General features: G+C 36.8%; 1 protein-coding gene across 3 annotated transcripts in view; it reads right to left on the bottom strand.

Annotated features, from left to right (window-relative positions):
* The window catches only part of NKAIN3 (sodium/potassium transporting ATPase interacting 3), a 739,500-nt gene that overhangs the window by 402,822 nt on the left and 314,460 nt on the right, over positions 1-22,218 (bottom strand). For all 3 annotated transcript variants that reach the window (XM_008956737.5, XM_008956739.5, XM_057303023.2), the window contains exon 2: positions 3,102-3,239. In XM_008956737.5, the coding sequence (XP_008954985.3) occupies positions 3,102-3,239 (138 nt within the window). The remainder of the gene's footprint in view (positions 1-3,101; positions 3,240-22,218) is intronic.

Genomic DNA, 22,218 nt, shown 5'->3' with positions numbered 1-22,218 from the left:
TGGTGAGGCAGGTGCAGCAGGAGGCCCATGACACTGAGGTGTGCAGACTCTCAGCCCTCCTGGGTCTCCACACCTGGCTCAGGCCTTCCCCTAGGCCTTGCCCCACTGATGATCTCATTCCTCTTCACTGCCATTTACTCACCTCTAGAGAGCCCCAGAACCTGCACCTCCTCACTCCTTACATGGTTAGTGCCTGCAGAGCAGGGCCTCTGACATTTGAATTCTTTCCTATTTTTCCAAACTTAGCACAGTATAGGTCCTCAATAGATGCTTAATGAGTAAATCAGAACTGCTCTGATAGTCCCCCTTCTATGGGCCTTGTGGTGCCTCCGGCCCAGACCCCCCTTCACTCCCTTGTTCCCTTGTGGACTCACTCTCATACTTGTCTCATACTCGTGACTCACTCTCATACTGAGAGCAGACCTCAGCTCTCAGCTCCCTGCAGGGTGCCTAACCCCATTGCCCTGCTACAGGCAGATACCCCATTAGACATCTCATGGCTAGTGTGCTCCTTCGTATCACTTATCGCAGTTGCAATTTAACATTTATGTGGACAATTGTTTGATAAAGGCACACCTCTCTTCATTGCACTGTAAGGTAAGCACCCAGGAAGACAGAGAATGTGTCTGTCTGTTTTTGCTCACCAGTATAGTCCACACCTAACACAATGCCAAACACAGGGTAGAAGCTCAATTAATATCTTTTGAATTAATAAGTAAAAGAAAAAAGGGAGAAAGAAAGTTAGAAAAGAAAGAAGTGAGTAAAGGAAAGAGGATGGGGAGAGGAAGGGAAAGAAGAAGGAAGGAAGGAAGAAAGGAAGGAAGGAAGGAAAAAGGAAAGAGGGAAGGAAAGACAGAAGGAGGGAGGGAGAGAGGGAGGGAGGAGAGGAGGGAGGAAAGAAGGGAGTGAGGTTGGGTGGGAGGGAGGAAGGAAAAAAGGAAAGAGGGAAGGAAGGAAAGAAGGAAGGGAGGGAGAAAGGATAGAAGGAAGGGAGGGAGGATAGGTGGGAGAAAGGAAGGGAGGGAGGGAGGAAGGAAGGAAAGAAGGGATGGATGGATGGAGGGAGGGAGGCGGGGGACAAAGGAAGGAAAAAAGGAAGAATGGTTAGATATGAGTTTGGTCAAGTACATCAGGCAAGAATATTCTTAGATCTTATCCAGCTAAGGACCCAGTGGTGGTTTTAAACCAGTAATTTAAGAAAAGTACAAAGAGCAAATTGGAAGGGAGAAAGGTAGAAAATAAGAGGCAAAGTCTATCTATAGAAGAGAGAAGGCATAAGCCTCAACAAAGGCAGCAGTTGTGTGAATAGTGCATACGGTTAACATTTAGAGGGTAAAATCACCAGGACTAAATGTCACTGGTGTTTACTTATAGCTTCATTCTCTGGAAGCCATCTATGGTTTCAAAGCCACCAGGCATTTTGTTTCGCAGCAGAACACCAATATCATAAAACAAAAAGTCTGTAATGAGTAAAACTGCTCTATATTCATAGTAACAAACTAGAACACATTTAGAATTTGATAATAGCTTGATTATGCATGTTATGAAAGCATCTTAGGCCTCAAGTCCAACTCCATGAAACCCCCTTCTAGGAGATTGTGTAGTTACTTAGCAGAGGCTACGGTATTTTTATTTTATTTTATTTTATTTTATTTTATTTTATTTTATATTTTTTTGAGACAAGGTTTCTCTCTGTTGCCTAGGCTGGAGTGGAGTGGCATGATCATGACTTACTGCAGCTTTGATCTCCTGGGTTCAAGCGATCCTCCTGCCTCGGCCCCCCAAGTAGCTGGGACCACAGGCCCCCCAATGTCTGGCTACTTTTTGTATTTTTTTGTAGACACTGGATTTCTATATATATATATATATAAAAAAACCCTAGCTGCTCTTGAACTCCTGAGCTCAAGCAATCCTCCTGCCTCAGCCTCCCAAAGTGCTGGGACTACAGATGTGAGCCACCGTACCTGGTTGAGGCTATTTCTAAGAGAAGGAAAGTAAAGCAGAAATTGTTTAACCCTGGCAGCAAATTGAGAGCTATCAAATGCTCCCAAGGCCATTGGAATGCAGTCTATTCAGTTATCTATATCTCTGTGAAATGGTGAAAGAAATAAAAAAGCCAAGTTTAAAAATCAAAATAGAGAATGGATTAACAGAGAAAAATTATAACTTTATTATTTTCCACAGGTGGAATTAGATTATGTCAAAATGGAAAGATGGCATGTTTTTAAGTCTATGATTTTCTTCTAGTGAGGCAATGTCAGTGTATCCCAAGAAAATATCTAGTAATTCTACTGAACACTGTATATTTATTCAGGCTTAATGAACATTTTAAAGTATGTTACTCCAACTTACAATACGTATATATGCTTATTATTTCTCACAACCTTCTCACATGGTAGCCTATAGTAATGAACTCTTTTATGTTATAGAAAAGACAACTAATTACTGTGAATAACTTCCATAGATTGTGGGTCACAGCATACACCTCATTAAACTGTCCTATAATGGAGTGTGTGCTGACCAAGTTTTGGATATATGTTTCAAATTCATCTTGACAAACAGAGAAATATTCAATATCAATCAGTATGAAATGTTAGGGATGTGTACCAAATATCCATCCATACATGCACTTGTAACGTCCTAAATCAATTAAAATTAAAATACATTATTGTTTTCAGTGACTAAACAATTATGCTAGATAGATTTGTTTTTTGGAGTTAGTGACAAATCTCACTGAAAGTTATGATAAATTAATGGTTAATGTACATTGCATCTAACTATTCTATTACCAAGACTACAAGCAGACCTCCTACTCTATCCAACCACTATTTTGAATTTCCTTGTAAAACTTGAATTCAGTTACGTTGTGAGTGACACCATGTCATCATACACTTTTGAGCATGTTGTTTTGATCTGACTGTACAACATTCATTATTTTGTATTTTCCACAGATAATCACTTCTTAACAAAATTTAACATTTGAGGGCTAGAAAAGCAATGCCACATTATATCAGAAGGGGCCACTTAGAAATATTTTATTTATATTCTTATAGAAATTTTGAATTGTTTATATGAAGCGAAATGATAAAAATAAGACTTACCACCATTATGTATCGAGGTCTGTACTGAATGGTCCCAAACAAACCCAATATGACAACTATTATGTGTAGAAAATTTCCAAGAATAGGCGCCCACTGGAAACCAAGGAAGTCAAAGATCTGCCTCTCCAATGCTGAGACCTACAACAAAAAAAGAAAGTTCATTAGCATTGAATCCAAGCATCATCATACTATTTTAATCTTTATCTCATGGCTGGAGGAGTCTGCATATTCAACTTCAATCACACTTTTTGTCACCGTTATTATTAGAATTTTCATTCTTATTTCATGTGCTGTTTTATGCACCTTCTCTCAAAATATACTAAGATAGTTTTGAGCATTACAACTTCAAGTATAATTAGATTTTAAATCTATCTGGAGAGTTAGAGATACACCTCTTAAATCATTTTCTACAGTAGAAAATCCAGACAGATTTTTTATGTTTTAAGTTCATCATTATTATTTTTATATTAAAAATTATGTTTAATTATTAGGGGTACATCATAGGTATATATATTTATGGGGTACATGTGATGTCTTAATATAGGCATACATATGTAATAATCACAGCAGGGTAATTAGAGTATCCATCACCTCAAACATTCCTCTTTTCTTTTTGTTAGGAACATTCCAATTCCACTATTTTAATTGTTTTAAAATATGTGATAAATTATTGTTGACTATAGTCACCCCGTTGTGCTATCAAATACCGGATCTTATTCATTCTATCTACCTCTATTTTTGCATTTATTAACCATCCTCATTTTATCTTTTCCTCGCTCCCCTTCCCAGCCTCTGGTAACCATCATTCTACTCTCTATCTCCATGAGTTCAATTGTTTTAAATTTTTGCTCCCACAAATAAGTGGGAGAACATGTGAACTTTGTCTTTCTGTGATTGGCTTATTTCATATCATTATTTTTAATAAAACGATTGGCTTAGTATAACATAATTGGATCAAAAACAAAGAACTCCAGGCTTGTGACACTAGAACTAGTACCATTTTGGAAAAAAACAAAAAACAAAAAAAACCTTCTACCTATCCCTGCTTTCTTGTGTGAAATATACGTTAGCCAAATCTTGTCTCTTTCTTTTCCTTTCCTAAGATTGCCAATGGTGATAATGACTAACCACCTGTTCAAAACGAAGCTTACTCATTTACTTACTGTGGGCTCAAGACTCTGATCTAAAACTAGAGTTAACCCCTTTGAATCACATTTTATTGAGATCATATACCTACAAGAAAATTTATCTTGGATTAGATAGCATCCTTTTAGAATACCAAACAGAAATTATGAGGTCGTTACAATTTTAGACATGCCAGAGTTTATTATATTTGTATTACATACATCTACATTTTAAAACAATTATAAAGTGTGTCAATATATACACAACAATTTATGACGAAACAGATGCATTTCATATGGTCCAATGAATACCAAAAATGCCATTATTATGTTCTAACAGTATTTCTTGTATTCTACATTGAAAAATTTTACAATATCACCTGCTGTATTTGGACACAAATCATTATACGTTTCAGGCATTTTTCTAGTTTTGTATTGATAAAATAGTAATTCTAATAAAATGATCCAGTGATTAGCCATACTGATGGCACTGGAAACTGCAGCTTTGAAATGAAAATGGCTCCCTGGGTATTTTTCTAGTTATGTGGCAGGTGTATGCTTGAATAGCTTTAATTTCCTTGGACATAAAGAAACGTCCTCTATCCAGTAAGCTGAATTTACCTTGGTTAAGATTTGCCTTCAGCAAGCGGTGGCGGAAAAGAGAAGAGAGCGAACGCCTAAAGAAAACCACAACAGATCCACATTCATTTCACGGGTATTTCCTGATCATGGAGTGATATGATTCAGGATACATTCAGGATTCATCTCTTGAATCCATAAATGTTCAGACATGGCTAAAACGCAAAATATCAGAGCAAGATAAGAAGCAACGCAGTGTTTTCAACCTCCTGCTTGTCTCTGCTTGTGACTCTAATTAGTCCCCAGGAACCTTTCTCTAAAAATTAGTTCCTGGGAACTTTTCTATGCAGCATTTTATTTATAGGGCCATCAGTGATACAAATATGTATTTTTTAAATGTCCAAACATAACTAAAATACTAAAAAAAAAAAAAGGAAACCCTGAAGAGCAGCTGCAGGCCATTCATTCAGAAAAACAAAAAAAAAAAACAAAAACAAAACAAACAAAAAAAACCCCACGCTATTTTAAAGCAGTTGTGCATGACAAAAAGCTTTAAGGTGAACTTTCAAAGAGAAAAACTCATTTTCTTTTCTGTCAGTAGATGCATAGATAACATTCTCTTTTATGATATTAAAGAAAACACAGGTAATGAAAGGGAAGCCAAATTAATGCCACTTAAGAGAAAATATGCATTTTATATTCAAGGCACTCTCTCTATTTATTAATATTTATTCCCTGAGAACTTAAAAAAATGAATTGAGGTGGGAAGAAATAAGAGCACAAATAAAAAGCCATGAAAAACAGAGAAGGGAGCATATTGAGAATACAGAGAAGGGCAGCTATCAACTAAACAAACTGTGAAAACTAGATTTGAGTATTATAAATTTGAAAAGGTAACTAACAACGACAAGGCTTCAAAAATAAACAAAGCACCATTGTATTTTTTACCTAATTATTCTATCTAACTTCCATTTTAGTTATTTAGCCATTTTGTTTACTGGCTAATATTTTCTCTCTAAATGTCATAATCTCTAGAGACACCACTTTTTGCCCTTGACTGTAATATTTATAATAATAACCCAGAGACCCCAAATAAGATGAAATTATATCCAAGTTGCTTTGTTAAGTCAGAAAATGGATGAATGTTCTTTAGAAATATCTCTGTTAAAATGGCTCTAATCTGTGGTGTTGGGGAGATGCTAGCCTTGGTTGAGGGGGCAGGAGGCATCCCTTCCCCATTCTATGGTCAGTGAACTTAAGTTGGGAACTTGATGTCTGCCATGATGGGAATATTTGCAAAATGGAAATCAGAAAATGCTGAAAATTAGAATTTGTTTATATGCATGTTTCGAGAACCTATGTTAAATTTTTACCTGCACACCACTGAATATGGCACCTAGAAAACAGTGGTTGCGATTCAGAAAAGCAGGGGAAGGAAGTCACTAAATTGTAATGTAGCATAAATAGAAAGCATTCGGTCCAGATGAGGGCAGAAGGACAGAGGACTGAAAGAGGATCTCTGCAGAGATGCCCAAGCGAAGAGAATGAATGAGACCTTTACAGAACTTGAGTTATAAAAAAAGTAGAGAAATAAAGAAAATCTAAAGGCAGTAAGATGCTCCAGAGAAGGTGAAATCAGCAGACCTCAAGAAAAATGCATCTTTTGCTCATTTTCTGATCAGATTATTAGATTTTTTAATAGAGATGTTTGAGTTCCTTATATATTCTGATTTATTAACCCTTTGTCAGATGGGTAGTTTGCAATTTTTTTCTCCCATTCTGAGAGTTGTCCCTCCACTTTGTTGATTGTTCCCTATGCTGTGCAGAAGCTTTTTAACTCGATGTGATCCCATTTGTCAAGTTTTGGTTTGGTTGCCTGTGCTTGTGGGATATTCCTAAAGAAATCTGCCCAGTCCAATGACCTGGAGAGTTTCCCTAGTGTTGTCTTCTAGTAGTTTTATAGTTTGAGGTCTTAGATTTAGGCCTTAAATCTATTTTGATTTAATGTTTATATACGGCAAGAGATACGAGTCCAGTTTCATTCTTCTGCATATGGATACTCAGTTTTCCCAGACCCATTTATTGAAAAGATTGTCCTTTCCCCAATTTGCGGTTTTAGCATCTTTGTCAAAAATTAGTTCACTTTAGACATATAAGTTTATTTCTGGGTTCTCTGTGCTGTTCCATTAATCTATGTGTCTGTTTTTATGCCAGTGCCATGCTGTTTCAGTTACTATAGCTCTGTAGTACAATTTGAAGTCAGGTAATGTGATTCCTCCAATTTTGTTATTTTTGTTAAGGATAGCTTTGGATATTCTGGGTGTTTTGTGACTATATATAAATTTTAAGATTGTTTTTTCTATTTCTGTGAAGCATGTCATTGGTATTTTGGTAGAGAGCACCTCAGATCTGTGGATTGCCTTGGGTAGTGTAGACATTTTAACAATATTGATTCTTTCAATCCATAAACATGGAATATCTTTACATTTTTTGGTGTCCTCTTAAAATTTCTTTCATCAATGTTTTATAGTTTTTATTGCAGAGATCTTTCACATTTTTGGTTAATTCCTAGGCATTTAATTTTATTTGTAGCTATTATAAATGGGATTACTTTCTGGGTTTCTTTTTTAGATTGTTTGCTGTTGGCATACAGAAATGCTACTGATTTTTGTATGTTGATTTTGTATCCTGCAACTTTACTAAATTTGTTTGTCAGTTCTTATATTTTTGGTGGAGTCTTTAGGTTTTCCCAAATATAAAATCATATCATCTGCAAACAAGGCTAATTTGACTTCTTCCTTCCCAATTTGATGCCTTTTATTTCCTTCTCTTATCTCATTGCTCTAGTTAGTACTTCTGGTACTATGCTGAATAACAGTAATGAAAGTGGGCATGCTTGTTGAGTTCCAGGTTTTAGAGGAAACACTTTCAGTTTCTCCCTATTCAGTATGATACTAGCGGTGGGTCCCTTGTATATGGCTTTTATTTGTTGAGGTAATTCCTTCTACACCCAGTTTTTTTAAAAGGTTTTTATCCTGAAGGGATGTTGAATTTTATCAAATGCCTTTTCAGTATTAATTGAAATGATCATATGGTTTTTGAGTTACTTCTTGAAAGAAGACATATAAATGGCCAACGGGTATATAAAAAGGTGGTCAACATTACTGATCATCAGAGAAATGCAAACCAAAACTACAATAAGATATGATCTCACCTCAATTAAAATGGCTTATATCCAAAAAACAGGCAATAGCAAATGCTGGCAAGGGTGTAGAGAAAAGGGAAACCCTGTACACTGTTGGTGGAAATGTACATCATTACAACCACTATGGAGAATGGTTTGAATTTATTTCTGGGTTCTCTATGCTGTTCCATTAATCTATGTGTCTGTTTTTATGCCAGTGCCACGCTGTTTCAGTTACTATAGCTCTGTAGTATAATTTGAAGTCAGGTAATGTGATTCCTCCAATTTTGTTATTTTTGTTAAAATAAACTAAATAAAATAAATTCAAAAAACTAAAAATAGAGCTACCATATGATCCAGCAATCTCACTTATAGGTTTATACCCAAAAGAAAGGAAATCAGTATATCAAAGTGATATCTGTACTCCCATGTTTATTGCAGCACCATTCACAATAGCCAAGATTTGGAAGCAACCTCTGTCCATTAACAGATGAAAGGATAAAGAAAATGTGGCACATATACACAATGGAGTACTATTTAACCATAAAAAGAATAAGATCCTGTCATTTGTATCCTGTCATTTGCCAGAGCATGGACAGAACTAGAGGTCATTATGTTAAGTGAAATAAGCCAGGCACAGAAAGACAAACTTCACATGTTCTCACTTACTTGTGGAACTAAACATAAAAACAATTGAACTCATGGAGACAGAGAACAGAATGATAGCTACCGGAGGCTGAGAAGGGTAGTAGGGGTTGGAGGAAGTGGAGAGGTTAATGAGTACAACAAAAACAGAAAGTATGAACAAGGTCTAGTATTTGATAATACAACAGGGTGACTATAAGTAATAATTTAATTGTACATTTTAAAATAGCTAAAAAAGTATAATTAGATTGTTTGTAACACCAAGAACGAATGCTTGAGATGATGGATACCCCATTTATCTTGATGTGATTATCACACATTGCAGGCCTTTATCATAAAATCGCATGTACCCCATAAGTCTATACACCTACTATGTACCCACAAAAATTAAAAATTAAAAGCTTAAAAAGAATGAACAAAATAAAATAAAACTTGAAAATATTAGATACTTAAAAAAAGAACAGTGGAATTATTTCTAAAAGAAAGCTAAAGTAGGTAAGAATCTGTACACTATAAAGAATAGGATGAAAATAAATATCTTTTATTAAAAAGTTACAAAGTAAAGGCAATCAGGATCTTAATAAAAAGGAAGAAAAGAAGGCAGGAAAGAAAGAAGGAGGAGAGGAGGGAAGTAAGAAGGAAAAGAAACCAAATCATATACATAACGAAAGCATGGTTCAAAAATACCAAAAAATTAAAATGAGGCATGATTTTCATGCAAATTGAAGAAACCATTGAAATAGCCTTGCTGAGTGGCACAGCACAGGAAGCACTGTAGTTGCAATTGAGGAATGAAACCCTAGCTCGTGCTAGGTGCTGCATGAAAAATATTTCACAGTCATTATAACTATTTTATTAGATTATACCTTTAAGAATCAAATGGTAAAAAACTTCAAAGTCTTCAGTATGGTTATTGAATAAAATATTAGTGTTATTTGACCATATGAAGTATATCTAAGTGAGGTTGGAATGGGCTGAATGTTATGTGTCTATATTTTGTATGTCATGGCAAGGAGGAAGGGGCATGTTTTAAAATTCTTCCTGCAGAGTCAGGTGTTTTCTTATGAGGCTCCAAGGTGAAAATAACATTTCCTGCAAGTCTATGAATCATTAGCCATGCCCCACATTAACGACCTATACTCCCAGTAACGCAAGAAATGTCCCTGCTTGCTTATTTCATCCTCAAGCAATGTATATAGAGACAAATGGGAGTGCCTTTAAAATACAATGTTTCTTATTGACACATTGATGTGGTTTGACTCTGTGTCCATACCCAAAGCTCATCTTGTAGCTTCCAGAATTCCCACATTGTTGGAGGAACCTAGTGGGAGATGATTGAATCATGGGGACAGGTCTTTCCTGTGCTTTTCTCATGATAGTGAATAAGTCTCATGAGATCTAATGGTTTTAAAAAGGGGAGGTTCCCTATACAAGCTCTCTTCCCTTGTCTGCCACCAAATGAAATGTGTCATTCACCTCCTGCCATGATTGTGAGGCCTCCCCAGCCATGTGGAACTATAAATCCAATAAACCTCTTTCCTTTGTAAATTGCCCAGTCTCACATATGTCTTTATCAGCAGTGTGGAAACAGACTAATACAGTAAATTAGTACCAGTAGAGTGAGGTGTCGCTGAAAATATACCCGAACATGTGGAAGCGACTTTGAAACTAGGTAACAGGCAGAGGTTGGAACAGTTTGGAGGGCTCAAAAGAACACAGAAAGATGTAGGAAAGTTTGGAATTTCCTAGAGACCTGTTGAATGGCTTTGACAAAAATACTGATAGTGATTTGAACAACAAGGTCCAGGCTAAGGTGGTCTCAGAAGGAGATGTGGAACTTGTTGGGAACTGGAGCAAAGGTGACTCTTGTTACGTTTAAGCAAAGAGACTGGCAGCATTTTGTCCCCTTGAACTTGAGAGAGATGATTTAGGGTATCTGATGGAAGAAATTTCTAAGCAGCAAAGCATTCAAGAGGTGACTTGGGTGCTGTTAAAGGCATTCAGTTTTGAAAGGGAAACAGAGCATAGAAGTTTGGAAAATTTGCAGCCTGACGAGGCAATAGAAAAGAAAATCCCATTTTCTGAGGTGAAATTCAAGCCAGCTACAGAAATTTGCCTAAGTAAAGAGAAGCCCAATGTTAATCCCCAAGGCAATGGGGAAAATGTCTCCAGGGCATGTCAGAGGTCTTCATGGCAGTCCCTCCAATCACAGGCCTGGAGGCCTAAGAAGAAAAAGTGGTTTCGTGGGCCGGCCCAGGGTTCCTATGCTGTGTGCAGCCTAGGGATTTGGTGCCCTACGTCCCAGATGTTTCAGCTATGGTGTAAGGAGCCAACATAGAGCTCAGGACAAGGCTTTAGAGGGTGCAAGCCCCAAGCCTTGACAGCTTCCATGTGGGGTTGAGCCTGTGGGTGCACAGAAGTCTAAGAAATGGGGTTTGGGAACCTCTGTCTGGATTTCAGAAGATTTATGGAAATGCCTGGATGCCCAGCAGAAGATTGCTGCAGTGGCGGGGCCCTCATGGAGATCCTCTGCTAGGGCAGTGTGGAAGGGAAATGTGGGGTTGGCGCTCCCATGCAGAGTCTGCACTGGGGTACTGCCTAGTGGAGTTGTGAGAAGAGGGTCACCATCCTCCAGACCCCAGAATGGTAGATCCACCGACAGCTTGCACTGTGTGCCTGGAAAAGCTGCAGACACTCAACATTAGCCCACGAAAGCAGCTGGGAGGGAGGCTGTACCCTGCAAAGCCACAGAGGTGGAGCTGTCCAAGACCACGGCAACCAACCTCATGACTGGCCATCATGGTGAAACCCCTGGTCTACTAAAAATACAAAAATTAGCCAGGCATGGTGGCTCTTGCCTGTAGTCCCAGCTACTTGGGAGGCTGAGGCAGGAGAATCACTTAAACCTGGGAGGCAGAGGTTGCAGTGAGTCAAGATTGCAACACTTTACTCCAGTCTGGGCAGTAGAGTGAGACTGTATGAAAAAAAAAATAAGCCTATTTCAATAACCCAAGACTTATTTGAAATGGCCTAGGAAATACCAATTTAGCTAATAAGAATATATTTAGAGCTTTTAAATCACACTTTAAGGAAAGAATTGATTCTTCATGTTTATGAAATATTTATCACATGAATTCGTAGGCTAGAGACTACACACAAGAGAGTAGCAGTCATACAATACACTTTAATTTGTTTTGTGAAACTATCGTTTGATCAAATGCTTTCTTAGGATTCTGCCAATATGTGTGACCCTGTTTTAATCTTTTTCATTGTGTCTACCTGTAGTGAACAGTGGAAAAATCCAAGTGGAATGAGAGTAAAAGGCAGCTCACTTTGAGCTGCCTGTTGGAAAGGCATGATTGGTTTTAAGATGTGATGAGATTTGGAGGGACCAGAGGTGAAATGATATGGTTTGGCTCTGTGTCCCCACCCAAATCTCATCTTGCAGCTCCCATAATTCCCATATATTATGGGAGGTACCTGGTGGGAGATGATTGAATCACAGGGGCGAGTCTTTCTTGTGCTGTTCTCGTAATAGTGAATAAGCCTCACGATATCTGATAGTTTTAAAAATGGGAGTTTCCCTCCCCAAGCTCTCTTCTCTTGTCTGCTGCCATGCGAGATGTGCCTTTCACCTTCAGCCATGACTGTGAGGCCTCCCAACCACGTGGAACTGTAAGTCCAATAAACCTCTTTCCTTTGTAAATTGCCCTGTCTCGAGTATGTCTTTGTCAGCAGTGTGAAAACGGATTAATACACCCATATATGATGATTAATGCTTCATGTGGCATTCTTCATAATTGTTCATAACACTTATTCTTAATTGTAAACATTAATTTACACATAAAACTAAAGAGCTATGAAAACTTCAGGTGACTAAATATATTCCTTGGTATCTGACCAAACTGGTCTATAGGATAAGCATCTGCCCAAAGAAGAGCTAAGAAAGAAGGCTCATTCTTGTAGAGTGAGTACCCCTGGAGATTCAACTTCACAATAAGGAAAGTGAGCTGCCTTTTACTCTCATTCCACTTGGATTTTTCCACTGTTCACTAAAGGTAGACACAATGAAAAAGATTAAAACAGGGTCACACATATTGGCAGAATCCTAAGAAAGCATTTGATCAAACGATACTTTCACAACATAAATTAAAGTGTATTGTATGACTGCTACTCTCTTGTGTGTAGTCTCTAGCCTAGGAATTCATGTGATAAATATTTCATAATCATGAAGAATCAACTCTTTCCTTAAAGTGTGATTTAAAAGCTCTAAATATCATTCATATTAGCTAAATTGGTATTTCCTAGGCCATTTCAAATAAGTCTTGGGTTACTGAAGTAGGCTTTTTTTTTTTTTTTTTTTTTCATACAGTCTCACTCTACTGCCCAGACTGGAGTACAGTGTAGCAATCTTGACTCACTGCAACCTCTGCCTCCCAGGTTTAAGTTATTCTCCTGCCTCAGCCTCCCAAGTAGCTGGGACTACAGGCAAGAGCCACCATGCCTGGCTAATTTTTGTATTTTTAGTAGACCAGGGGTTTCACCATGATGGCCAGTCTGTTCTCAAAGTCCTGGCCTCAAATAATCTGCCCACCTCAGCCTCCCAAAGTGCTGGGATTACAGGCATGAGCCACTGTGCCCAGCCTGAAGTAGTCTTTTTTATGTCTGGACAGTTCACATATGCCTCAACTCCACTAACACATTCTTAGCTCTAAACTCTCCTATCTATTCAACTCCCAAGGGACTTTTCATGCTTGAGGTTGATGAAGCCCAACTTCTATGTACATCAGCATGCGTTAGGCCAAGTACAGTTTTATATTTGAAACTGTAATTTCAGAGTATTATTTTCAGAGCTCTGAAAAAAAAGCTCAATAGCATTTGTATCATGATCCTACTTCATCATGTAATACCACAGAGTCCTAATAACCTGGAGACTTGCCACTATGCTAGACAGAGCTACTCTGGAGAAGTTTCCATGTGTCTACAGGCAGGTGAATAAGCCTTAGGATGAACATAGACTTTGAGATGGATCCAGGAATTCTATATTTGTAATGCTTGTGATGCAGTTCAACCAACAGACAGTTGTAGTCTGATATATCACCTCCTTTTCCTGTTACTTGGTTTTTAGTACCATCCCTGGTGGCCTGAATGATCATTAGTGCTTATGTAGCTAGGTGAGGTGGAATTGCACATGCTCAGAGGAAGAGTAATTTCCTTAATGTCAAGTGTGATTGTCTAGGTTGTTCCTTGAACTAGCTCTTCTAGGTGAAAAAATTGTCTCCAGAATATTTGAAAAGGCTACTTGAATTCTGTTTATATGTGTTTTAGTCCCTATATCTCAAGAAGTGAAATGGGGATTTCCTATCATTAAAATTCAATAATAAAGATGTAAACTACTTTGCCAGGCAAACAATATGGGATCTCAGAAAACAGCTACATGTTGTGCGGCAAGTCTATTTTATTTTAAGACATAAGGAACTGTGGATCACATCTTAAGGAAAGTTTTCTGTTAAAAGAGGAATGAATATTACATTGCAAATAGACAGATTTATGGAAGTTGATGAACTGAAAAAGTGCATGTGAAGGACATCTATGTATCACAAATTCACTCAGGAAAGTCTTTTGTTTTTCCTGTGCACTGACACAGAATATCAACTGGCAGAGTGAAAACGATTTCGCAAAATTTTCAATGTGTCGAAAAAGGCAAATATATTAAAGAAATATTCTAAAGCCTACAAAACAGTAATACTATGGATATGACAATATTTGTCACTTCAATTTTTTATATTTATTAATCTAATCTGATGCTATCCCTATTAGATATAGGAAGATACTCAGAATGATCAACTAATTAACCTCAGAGCTGGGACTTAGTGTATTTATGCTCTGACCATACCACTCTGAAATCATGCAGTCAAAATGCACACTGTTTAATGAGTTTAAATTCAGAAATAAGCTTTATCATAAAATGTAGGAAGAAATATAGGATGCATGATGCTGTGTTTCATGATTTAGTCCTCTTTCTTCTCCAACCCACCCATATCTAGGTGTGGCAATTTCTTCCTCAAGTGTTTACAAAAGGAAAGTTGCACTTTTCAGAAACTTATTAGCTGTGCTATCTTAGTCAACCTTCAATTTATCAAAAGCAGGTAACAGTAATCTTTAATTTGATACACACGTCAAAAACATAGATGGCATTCAATAAGTAGAAAAAGTAGTGTATTTATTTCCTATTGCTATTTCAGTGTTCTAGCAAATTACCAAAACTTATATTACTTTATTACTTTATAATCTTTTTACTTTATAATATTATATTACTTCATTATCTTTTGTAGTCCAGAATCTGAAACAGGTCTCAATGGGCTAAAATCAAGGAATCAGAAGGGCTGCATTCCTTCTGGAGGCCATAGGGGAGACTTCCTTTTTTAAACTTTTCCAGCTTCTAGAAGTTCCCCACATCTCTTGATGGGTGGCCCTCTTCCACTATCTTCAAAGCCAGCCACAGTGGGCTGAGTCCTCATGCTACTATCATTCTGTTCCTTCTCACCTGTCTCCTTCTTTCACTTATAAAGACCTTTATAATTACATTGAGCCCTTTTGGATAATTTAGGAAAACTTTCAATTTCCAGAACAGCTAAATACTTAATTTCATCTGTGACGTGCATTCTCCTTTGTCATGTAAAGTAAAATTTCAACACATTCCAGTGATTCGGACATGGACATCTTTGGGACCAATATTCTGTCCACCACACCATTTCTTCTTGCTCTGTCAATTCGGAGTTCCCTTGTTAATGGTACCCTGCCTGCTAGTGGGCATGTATGCACATCTCAGCCCGGCCCTGACCAGTCTAAGAAGAATCTTGAGTCTCTCTTTTTCTTCTCCCAACCCCAGAAAACCACATCTGAGCTAATGTTACTGTCTGTTCCACTCCTTCTAGTACCAACCCTATTACTTAGGTGACCAGGACTTCTCCTACACCATCCTGAATCCACTGGAAGTTTTCATTCCAGAAAAATTCACTGAAGTAGCACTATAATTTAAAATTTGTAATATAGGTATAAGAATTTTGATATAAAGAAACGTAGCCTTAACTCTACAGAAGTACTTATAAAACTATATCCACAAAGCGTAACAGGAAAAGACAAAGATTTCCAGTATATATCCTAGAGTATATATATCCTATATACTACTAATGCCCCAATCGAGATTAAAATATTATGAATAAGTTCCTTTTCTTTGCCTAGAAAAATAACTTTTATGTCTATAATAAGGAAAATCATTTGAGTTATGTCTAGTGATACTTAATGATCAATAGTAACATTCAGCACTTATGCAGTGATTTTTATTTTCAAGCCGCTCTACTGACATTCATCAAATTCAAGATACTCTGACTCTTTAAAGATGAATCAACTGAAAAAAAAGTTGGAGCTGGTGTCTCTGGAGTCCAGAGTATCGTATGTTTTGTGGTGGCAGGGATTATGAAAACCAAATGATAACAGATAAATAGATGGAGAGAAAGATTTTACATATATGATTAAAGTAATGTGGAAAGATTGTGATGCAAACATAAAACATTTTTAAAAATACTTCTGCTCCAACCATTAGAATATAATTCACTATTTCCTTTTAGATTCGGTTTTATAAATTTAAAGCCATTAATTAATTTTTTTCTTTCTTTTGTTCACTCATTCATTTATTCAACAACTACCATTTAACAATTATGAGGTAAGCACTAGGAGTACAAAGGTGAATGGCAGAATTCTTGGTTGGAGGAGTTAGTTCTTACTCTGGTGGAGAAGACAGGCATAAAGCAAATAATTATAATAAAATATTATATATGCTATAGTAAATGGGTGTCCAAAGAGCCAAAGGAACACAGAATAAAGGTGTTTAACCTCTGCCTGAGAAGACAAGCATATTCAAGGCACCTTTACAAAGAGGCTGCTGTTGAACACTATTCTCAAGCCATGGTCAAAGGTATTCCAGAAGAAAAAGGTGGGGGCAGAACAATGAAAGCTAAAGGTAGAACAAAGCATTTCTATAAGCCGTGCAGTATCTGATGTGCCTCTGAAATAAATGCCTTAAAAACGGAGATAGCCTCTGCCTTACAAGGATGATGGATTGACTTGGGATTTTTTGACTTTACAGTGGGAAAAAGCAACAAGCATTCATAGAAAGTGTACTTTGAGTACCTATACAACCATTATGTTTTTCATTTATAGTATAGACATTCAATAAATTACAAGATATTCAATACTTTATTATAAAATAAACTTTGTCTTAGGTTATTTTGCCTAATTGTAGGGTAATTTAAGTGTCTAATGTGAGCACATTTAAGGGAGGCTAGGATAAGTTATACCACTCAGTAGGTTCGGTTCGATGTATTAAATGCATTTTTGACTTTCAATATATTCAATTTACAGTGGGTTTATCAGGACATAACCCCAACACAAGTGAAGTAGCATCTATATTCAATTTTAGTTTCACCAAATTTAAATCCACTTTCAAGTCTTTTTCTTAATTGCACAAGTTGTAGAAGCAACATTATGTAGTAGGAGATATTCAGACTGTTGGGCCAGACCATTTTGTTTCAAATCCTGGCTCTGCCATTTAAACTGAAATGTGATCCTGAGCAACATCCTTAAACTCTGTGCCTTGGTTTCCCCTCTGTAAAATCAGGAAAATAATAGAAACTTTAGTTGTTGTTTTGGTAATGAAATGAGTTAATATGTATAAGGCATTTAAATCCATGCCTGGTGCTCTCTGTCTGTCTCACACACACACACACGCACACACACGTATGCCCATGTATACATATGCACATACATATATATTGGTACATACATACATATGGACATGTTTGGTCTTATATAATGATATGAAAATGATGTTTATAAAGGGAGAGCTTGGAAATGAAATGTCCGATATTATAGGATAATAAAAGTACATGTTGATATATCAAAAAATAAAATACTACATGCCCATAAAATAGTGTATATCCAAGATGTATTGATATAAAAATCTGATCACAATACTTTATGTAGGAAAAAATCATGTGTATGTATAATGGGATTTTAGTTAATAACATGAAATTTATATTTATTCATTGAATCAACAAATATTTTGAGATTTTCCAAGTGTATGAAATGCTTGTGTAGCTATGCATATAAATCATGTATGTGTACAGCTGTGTGTATGAAAACATACAATATTAAATCCATATATCTAAGTTACCTCTGAATGGTGAAATATTGGTTATTTAAACATTATTGCTATTCTAAATTTTCTAAATATTTTAGCCAACAAACTCAAATTATCTGTGTTAAAAACGATTTTCTCCATGTGTGTGTGTGTTTGTGTATCCACCCACAATAGGTAATACATTTTACATCTTCTACCACATACATACTGAAACAAAACATCAAGAAGCAACGGTTAACTTTATTATGTGTGCCATAACCTGCTCTGTTCTGTTCTATTTTATTATATTTGATTATATAATGCTAGCCTAGACCTACTGAATTGATTTTCCAACCTAAAAGTGGGCAGGCCAAGAATTGGAGTTTGTATAACTCCAGTGTAGAACACATATGGTGGAATGTGCCTCACAAGGAGAAAAGAAAAGCAAGATGCACGTGGTTAAAGACTTCGGAATTTACCTTGCAGGTACTGGGAAACCATTAAAGGATTTATTTCTTGCTTAAAGAAGTTTCATAAACAGCATTATTCTTTAAAAACATCTGGTCAGGTTTGGAGCTGTTTTGATCTTGCTCTGTAATGAGAGTGGGGAGGTAGTGGGGGTGAGGGTGGGACTCTGGCTGAGGGTAGGGAGCAAGACAGAAGGTATTGCAGTGAGCAGGTGGAGATGGCGTGGATGTGAACTCAAACTGTGGCCAAAGGGATTTAGAGGAGGGACCTTGTGTTAATATTTTTAAAATTAGTATCTAAAGGACAATCATTTGTGTGAAGTGAAGAACAAAGTAGGTCAATTCTGCTTAAGTCTTCACACTGACCAAGAGAACTTGTTGGATGGATATTGTTACAATCATTGAAAGCAGGGAAGAAAATCACCATTTTGAAGCTAATCTGTTTGAATCCCTATGGAAGGTCTTACACAGCATCAGGTTACAGAGTCCAATTGTGGGCTTTCTCTGTCCTTTGATTTAAGGCAAATTAAAACCTAGTGTGTATGGTTTGCCTGACGGTTGTGCACTTAAGTGACTCAAAGCAAGGAGTTTTGAAATTCCCTGCAGAGCTCAATACTAGGTTTGGAAGCTCTCTCCTCCCCGTCTGTCAGTGTGTGCATGGAGAAGTGAAGTGTTTTCTTAATGTACATTAAACCAAATATAATTAGAATAACTCAAACAATAGCTGCAGATTGGGTACAAAACATCCTGTAGAGAAACTTAAAGCCTGCTAAAAATAACTTTTGGGTTATTCACTGTGAGAGATTATTTTAATCACTGCTTCTCTTATATCAACCCAGTTAGCTTAACTAAATATAAAGAGTTTCAAGCTATGGTGCTTAACTCTGGGAAATGAGGTTCTCATAACTAAGTAAACTTTTTAAATATTTCCTTTGGTGGTACACATTTAAAAAATAATCTTACATTTTACTAACAGGTTCTTGCCAAGGGAAGGGTTTTTATACTTGTTTTCAAGCAGCACTAAAGACACTGATATAGATATAAAATAAATCATGCCATAAAAATTTAGGGAGTGAATACTCTCATTCCTTCTCTTATACTAACTCAATAATGCTTTAGGTAAGAATGTCACAAAAAATAGGCAAAAGGAAACAATCTGTCAATATTGCTCAAGGATATTACTTGATCTCAAAGAGTGCGACTTCATCATTTGATTCAGCTTCTAAGTATCCTTCCTCTGCCAAAAATTGTCCCCAAACCTAACTCCTCTTCCTTCTAACTCCCATGCTAAAGGCACCCTTAAAAAAATGCAGTTACAGTCCACAAATAGCTCAAGCCAGGAATAAGGCAGCTATTGTAGCAAAAGCCCAACTTGCCAATTTGTTACAGAACAGTGATTGGAGATTGAATTTCAACCCTCCAGTGGAGCCATAATGAACCTGAGAGCACTAAAGTTGAACCCCTAGGATAGGTGACCCACACAATCCCACAAACAAGCTGGCAGGAACACAGCTACCATGGCATTTAAGACTCCCACAGTGGTTTTACGTAAATGGCAACCCAGCATGAGATGACAGGAGACAGGGTTACGGGCCAAAAGTTTCTCTAAGAACCTTTTCTCATGTTTATTTGTGATAGAGACCACCTGCAAGGAGTTCTTCTTTTAAAAAGTCTCTTTAAAGTACACATTTTCAGCAAGAACTAGATATTTCATTTGGAAATGAAATTAAATGTTTCCTCTTTAGAAAATAATATATAGAAAAAAACCCCTTGTACATGTGAAAGTACTTATGCTATAGATAAGTGACTCTCATTTGAAAATCAACATGTACAAGAAACGCTTAAGTAACACACAGTTGATGGTGTTAAAGTAGGTTAACACCATCAACTATTTATCTTTCGTTTTGCCTTTTTTCTGCTACCCTAAATTAATTACGTAGCAGCTTCTTGAGTACTCTATTTCTGTTCATATCCTGGGAAAGGTAAACCATTGACAGTTGCAGTAAACCACTGACAGTAGAATGTGTCCTTGGTTGTAGAACTAATGAAAACGTTAGAAAAAGATAGAAGTATTTCTGCTGTAACCTTGCATTTTATTTTTTTCTTCTTCACATTTATCATTAATGAAAAGCTGTGACCTAACCTGGTGAAATGGTCTTCATCAACTTTATGTGGGTGTTTTTACTCTTCAACATCTCAAGGGACAAACTCTTTTAAAAAACTCTCAAGGGACACTCATTTCTTTTCATCATGCTCTCATACTCTGTGGACATTGGAATGTTTCTTGAAGGTCCAGGAAAGTTTGAAAGTTTGATTAGCCTCTTAATTTTTGAGGTTTTTAAAGAATATATGTGTATAAAGAGGCTAAATAAAACAGAAGCTATCAAATGCTCTGTCTCCTGGCTTCTCTGCTAGTGACAGGGATCTAAGTGTTAAGTCCTTGACCTCTGATGCAGGTGGTCATATGGAGATACACTGTCAACACCCTGAGCTTTCATCTCAGCCACACCCTCATTCTTGCTTCCAGGAAGAATCCATATTTGTAAGTTTCTTTATAGGAATAATGACTTTTCTGATGATTTTATAGGCAATAAATGTAATCAATCACTATTCCATACTTTAGCTGAAAGTGTTAACATTACAGAAACACATATTTACAATGCTATGACCTATGTTTCAACAAGCCCCATATTTTAAAGTAAAATAAAGACTCATGTTTTTACAAATCTATTTCCATTTCTGATAAAGTTAGGGGAAGAAGTATTAGTATTTGCCCATCATTATTTTGTGGTTGGCATTATGTACAGTATCTCATTAATTCTAATTTAGAAACTCTATGAAGTGAGTATTTTTGCCCTAATTTTACAGAGATTTGAAGAAACACCTACCACAATGAAGAAACACAACTAGTGATTATTGGAACCAACGTGAGGACCTCCTTCAGATTTTTACACCACAGTATGGCCTCTCCCTGAAGCTTTAGAGTAATTCCTACATTGCTTAAATATTTTATTAAACACATGTGGAGTTTATAAAGTGGTATACAGACAACTTTTTATTTGTGCCTCATTCATGGATTTTTAAATCTGCAGTAGCAAGTTTATAGGAATAAACTCAACAAAATACAGAGAAGACTTCCACCTGCAGGAAGTTGTAGTAGACATGCTTTTCTATAGTCCTCTTGCTAAGTACATCCAAAAACTTTAACCATCATGTATACAATAAACACAAAATAACTCTAAAAAGTGGAGAGAAGATGGCAAAACATCCAGCTACCTGAGGAATGATGAGGTGATGATTTCCCTGGGTTTTCTTTTTGCTACATATAACTCACATTTGGAAGAGGTAAAATTGGTAACTCAGAAATGTTAATGAGTGCAAACAAAAAAGCCCCTTGCCTCCATATCCTTCTCTCTTTAGCCAAAGGAGCAGGAAAAGGGCAGCCTAGCAAGAGAGAAAACTTTTAGACAATAACCATTATACTCTAGTCAAACACCGCATAAAAACTGGCTTGAAACAAATGGGAGATTAAAGATCTTCAACAAAAAATAAAAAGTCTCAGCTAAGAAATGGGAGAAATAAAGAAGAATAAAAAATTGTAGAACTTGAAAATATGATAAATGAAATTAAAAGCTCAGTAGATAGGATCTACAACAGAAAGGAGAGGAGAGAGAAAAGATTCCGTGATGGCTCACCCCTGTAATCCCAGCACTTTGGGAGGCCGAGACGGGTGTATTACCTGAGGTCAGGAGTTCAGGGTCAGCCTGGCCACCATGGTGAAACCCCATCTCTACTAAAAAATACAAAAATTAGCCAGGCGTGGTGGTGGGTGCCTGTAATCTCAGCTACTTGGGAGGCTGAGACAGGAGAATTGCTTGAACCCAGGAGGCGGAGGTTGTAGTGAGCTGAGATGACGCCATCGCACTACAGCCTGGGT

The sequence above is a fragment of the Pan paniscus genome, chromosome 7 (genome assembly GCF_029289425.2).
Source record: "Pan paniscus chromosome 7, NHGRI_mPanPan1-v2.0_pri, whole genome shotgun sequence".
NCBI lineage: Eukaryota > Metazoa > Chordata > Mammalia > Primates > Hominidae > Pan > Pan paniscus.
The sequence above is the reverse complement of the archived record's forward strand: the minus strand, read 5'-3'. Positions and strand labels throughout refer to the sequence as shown.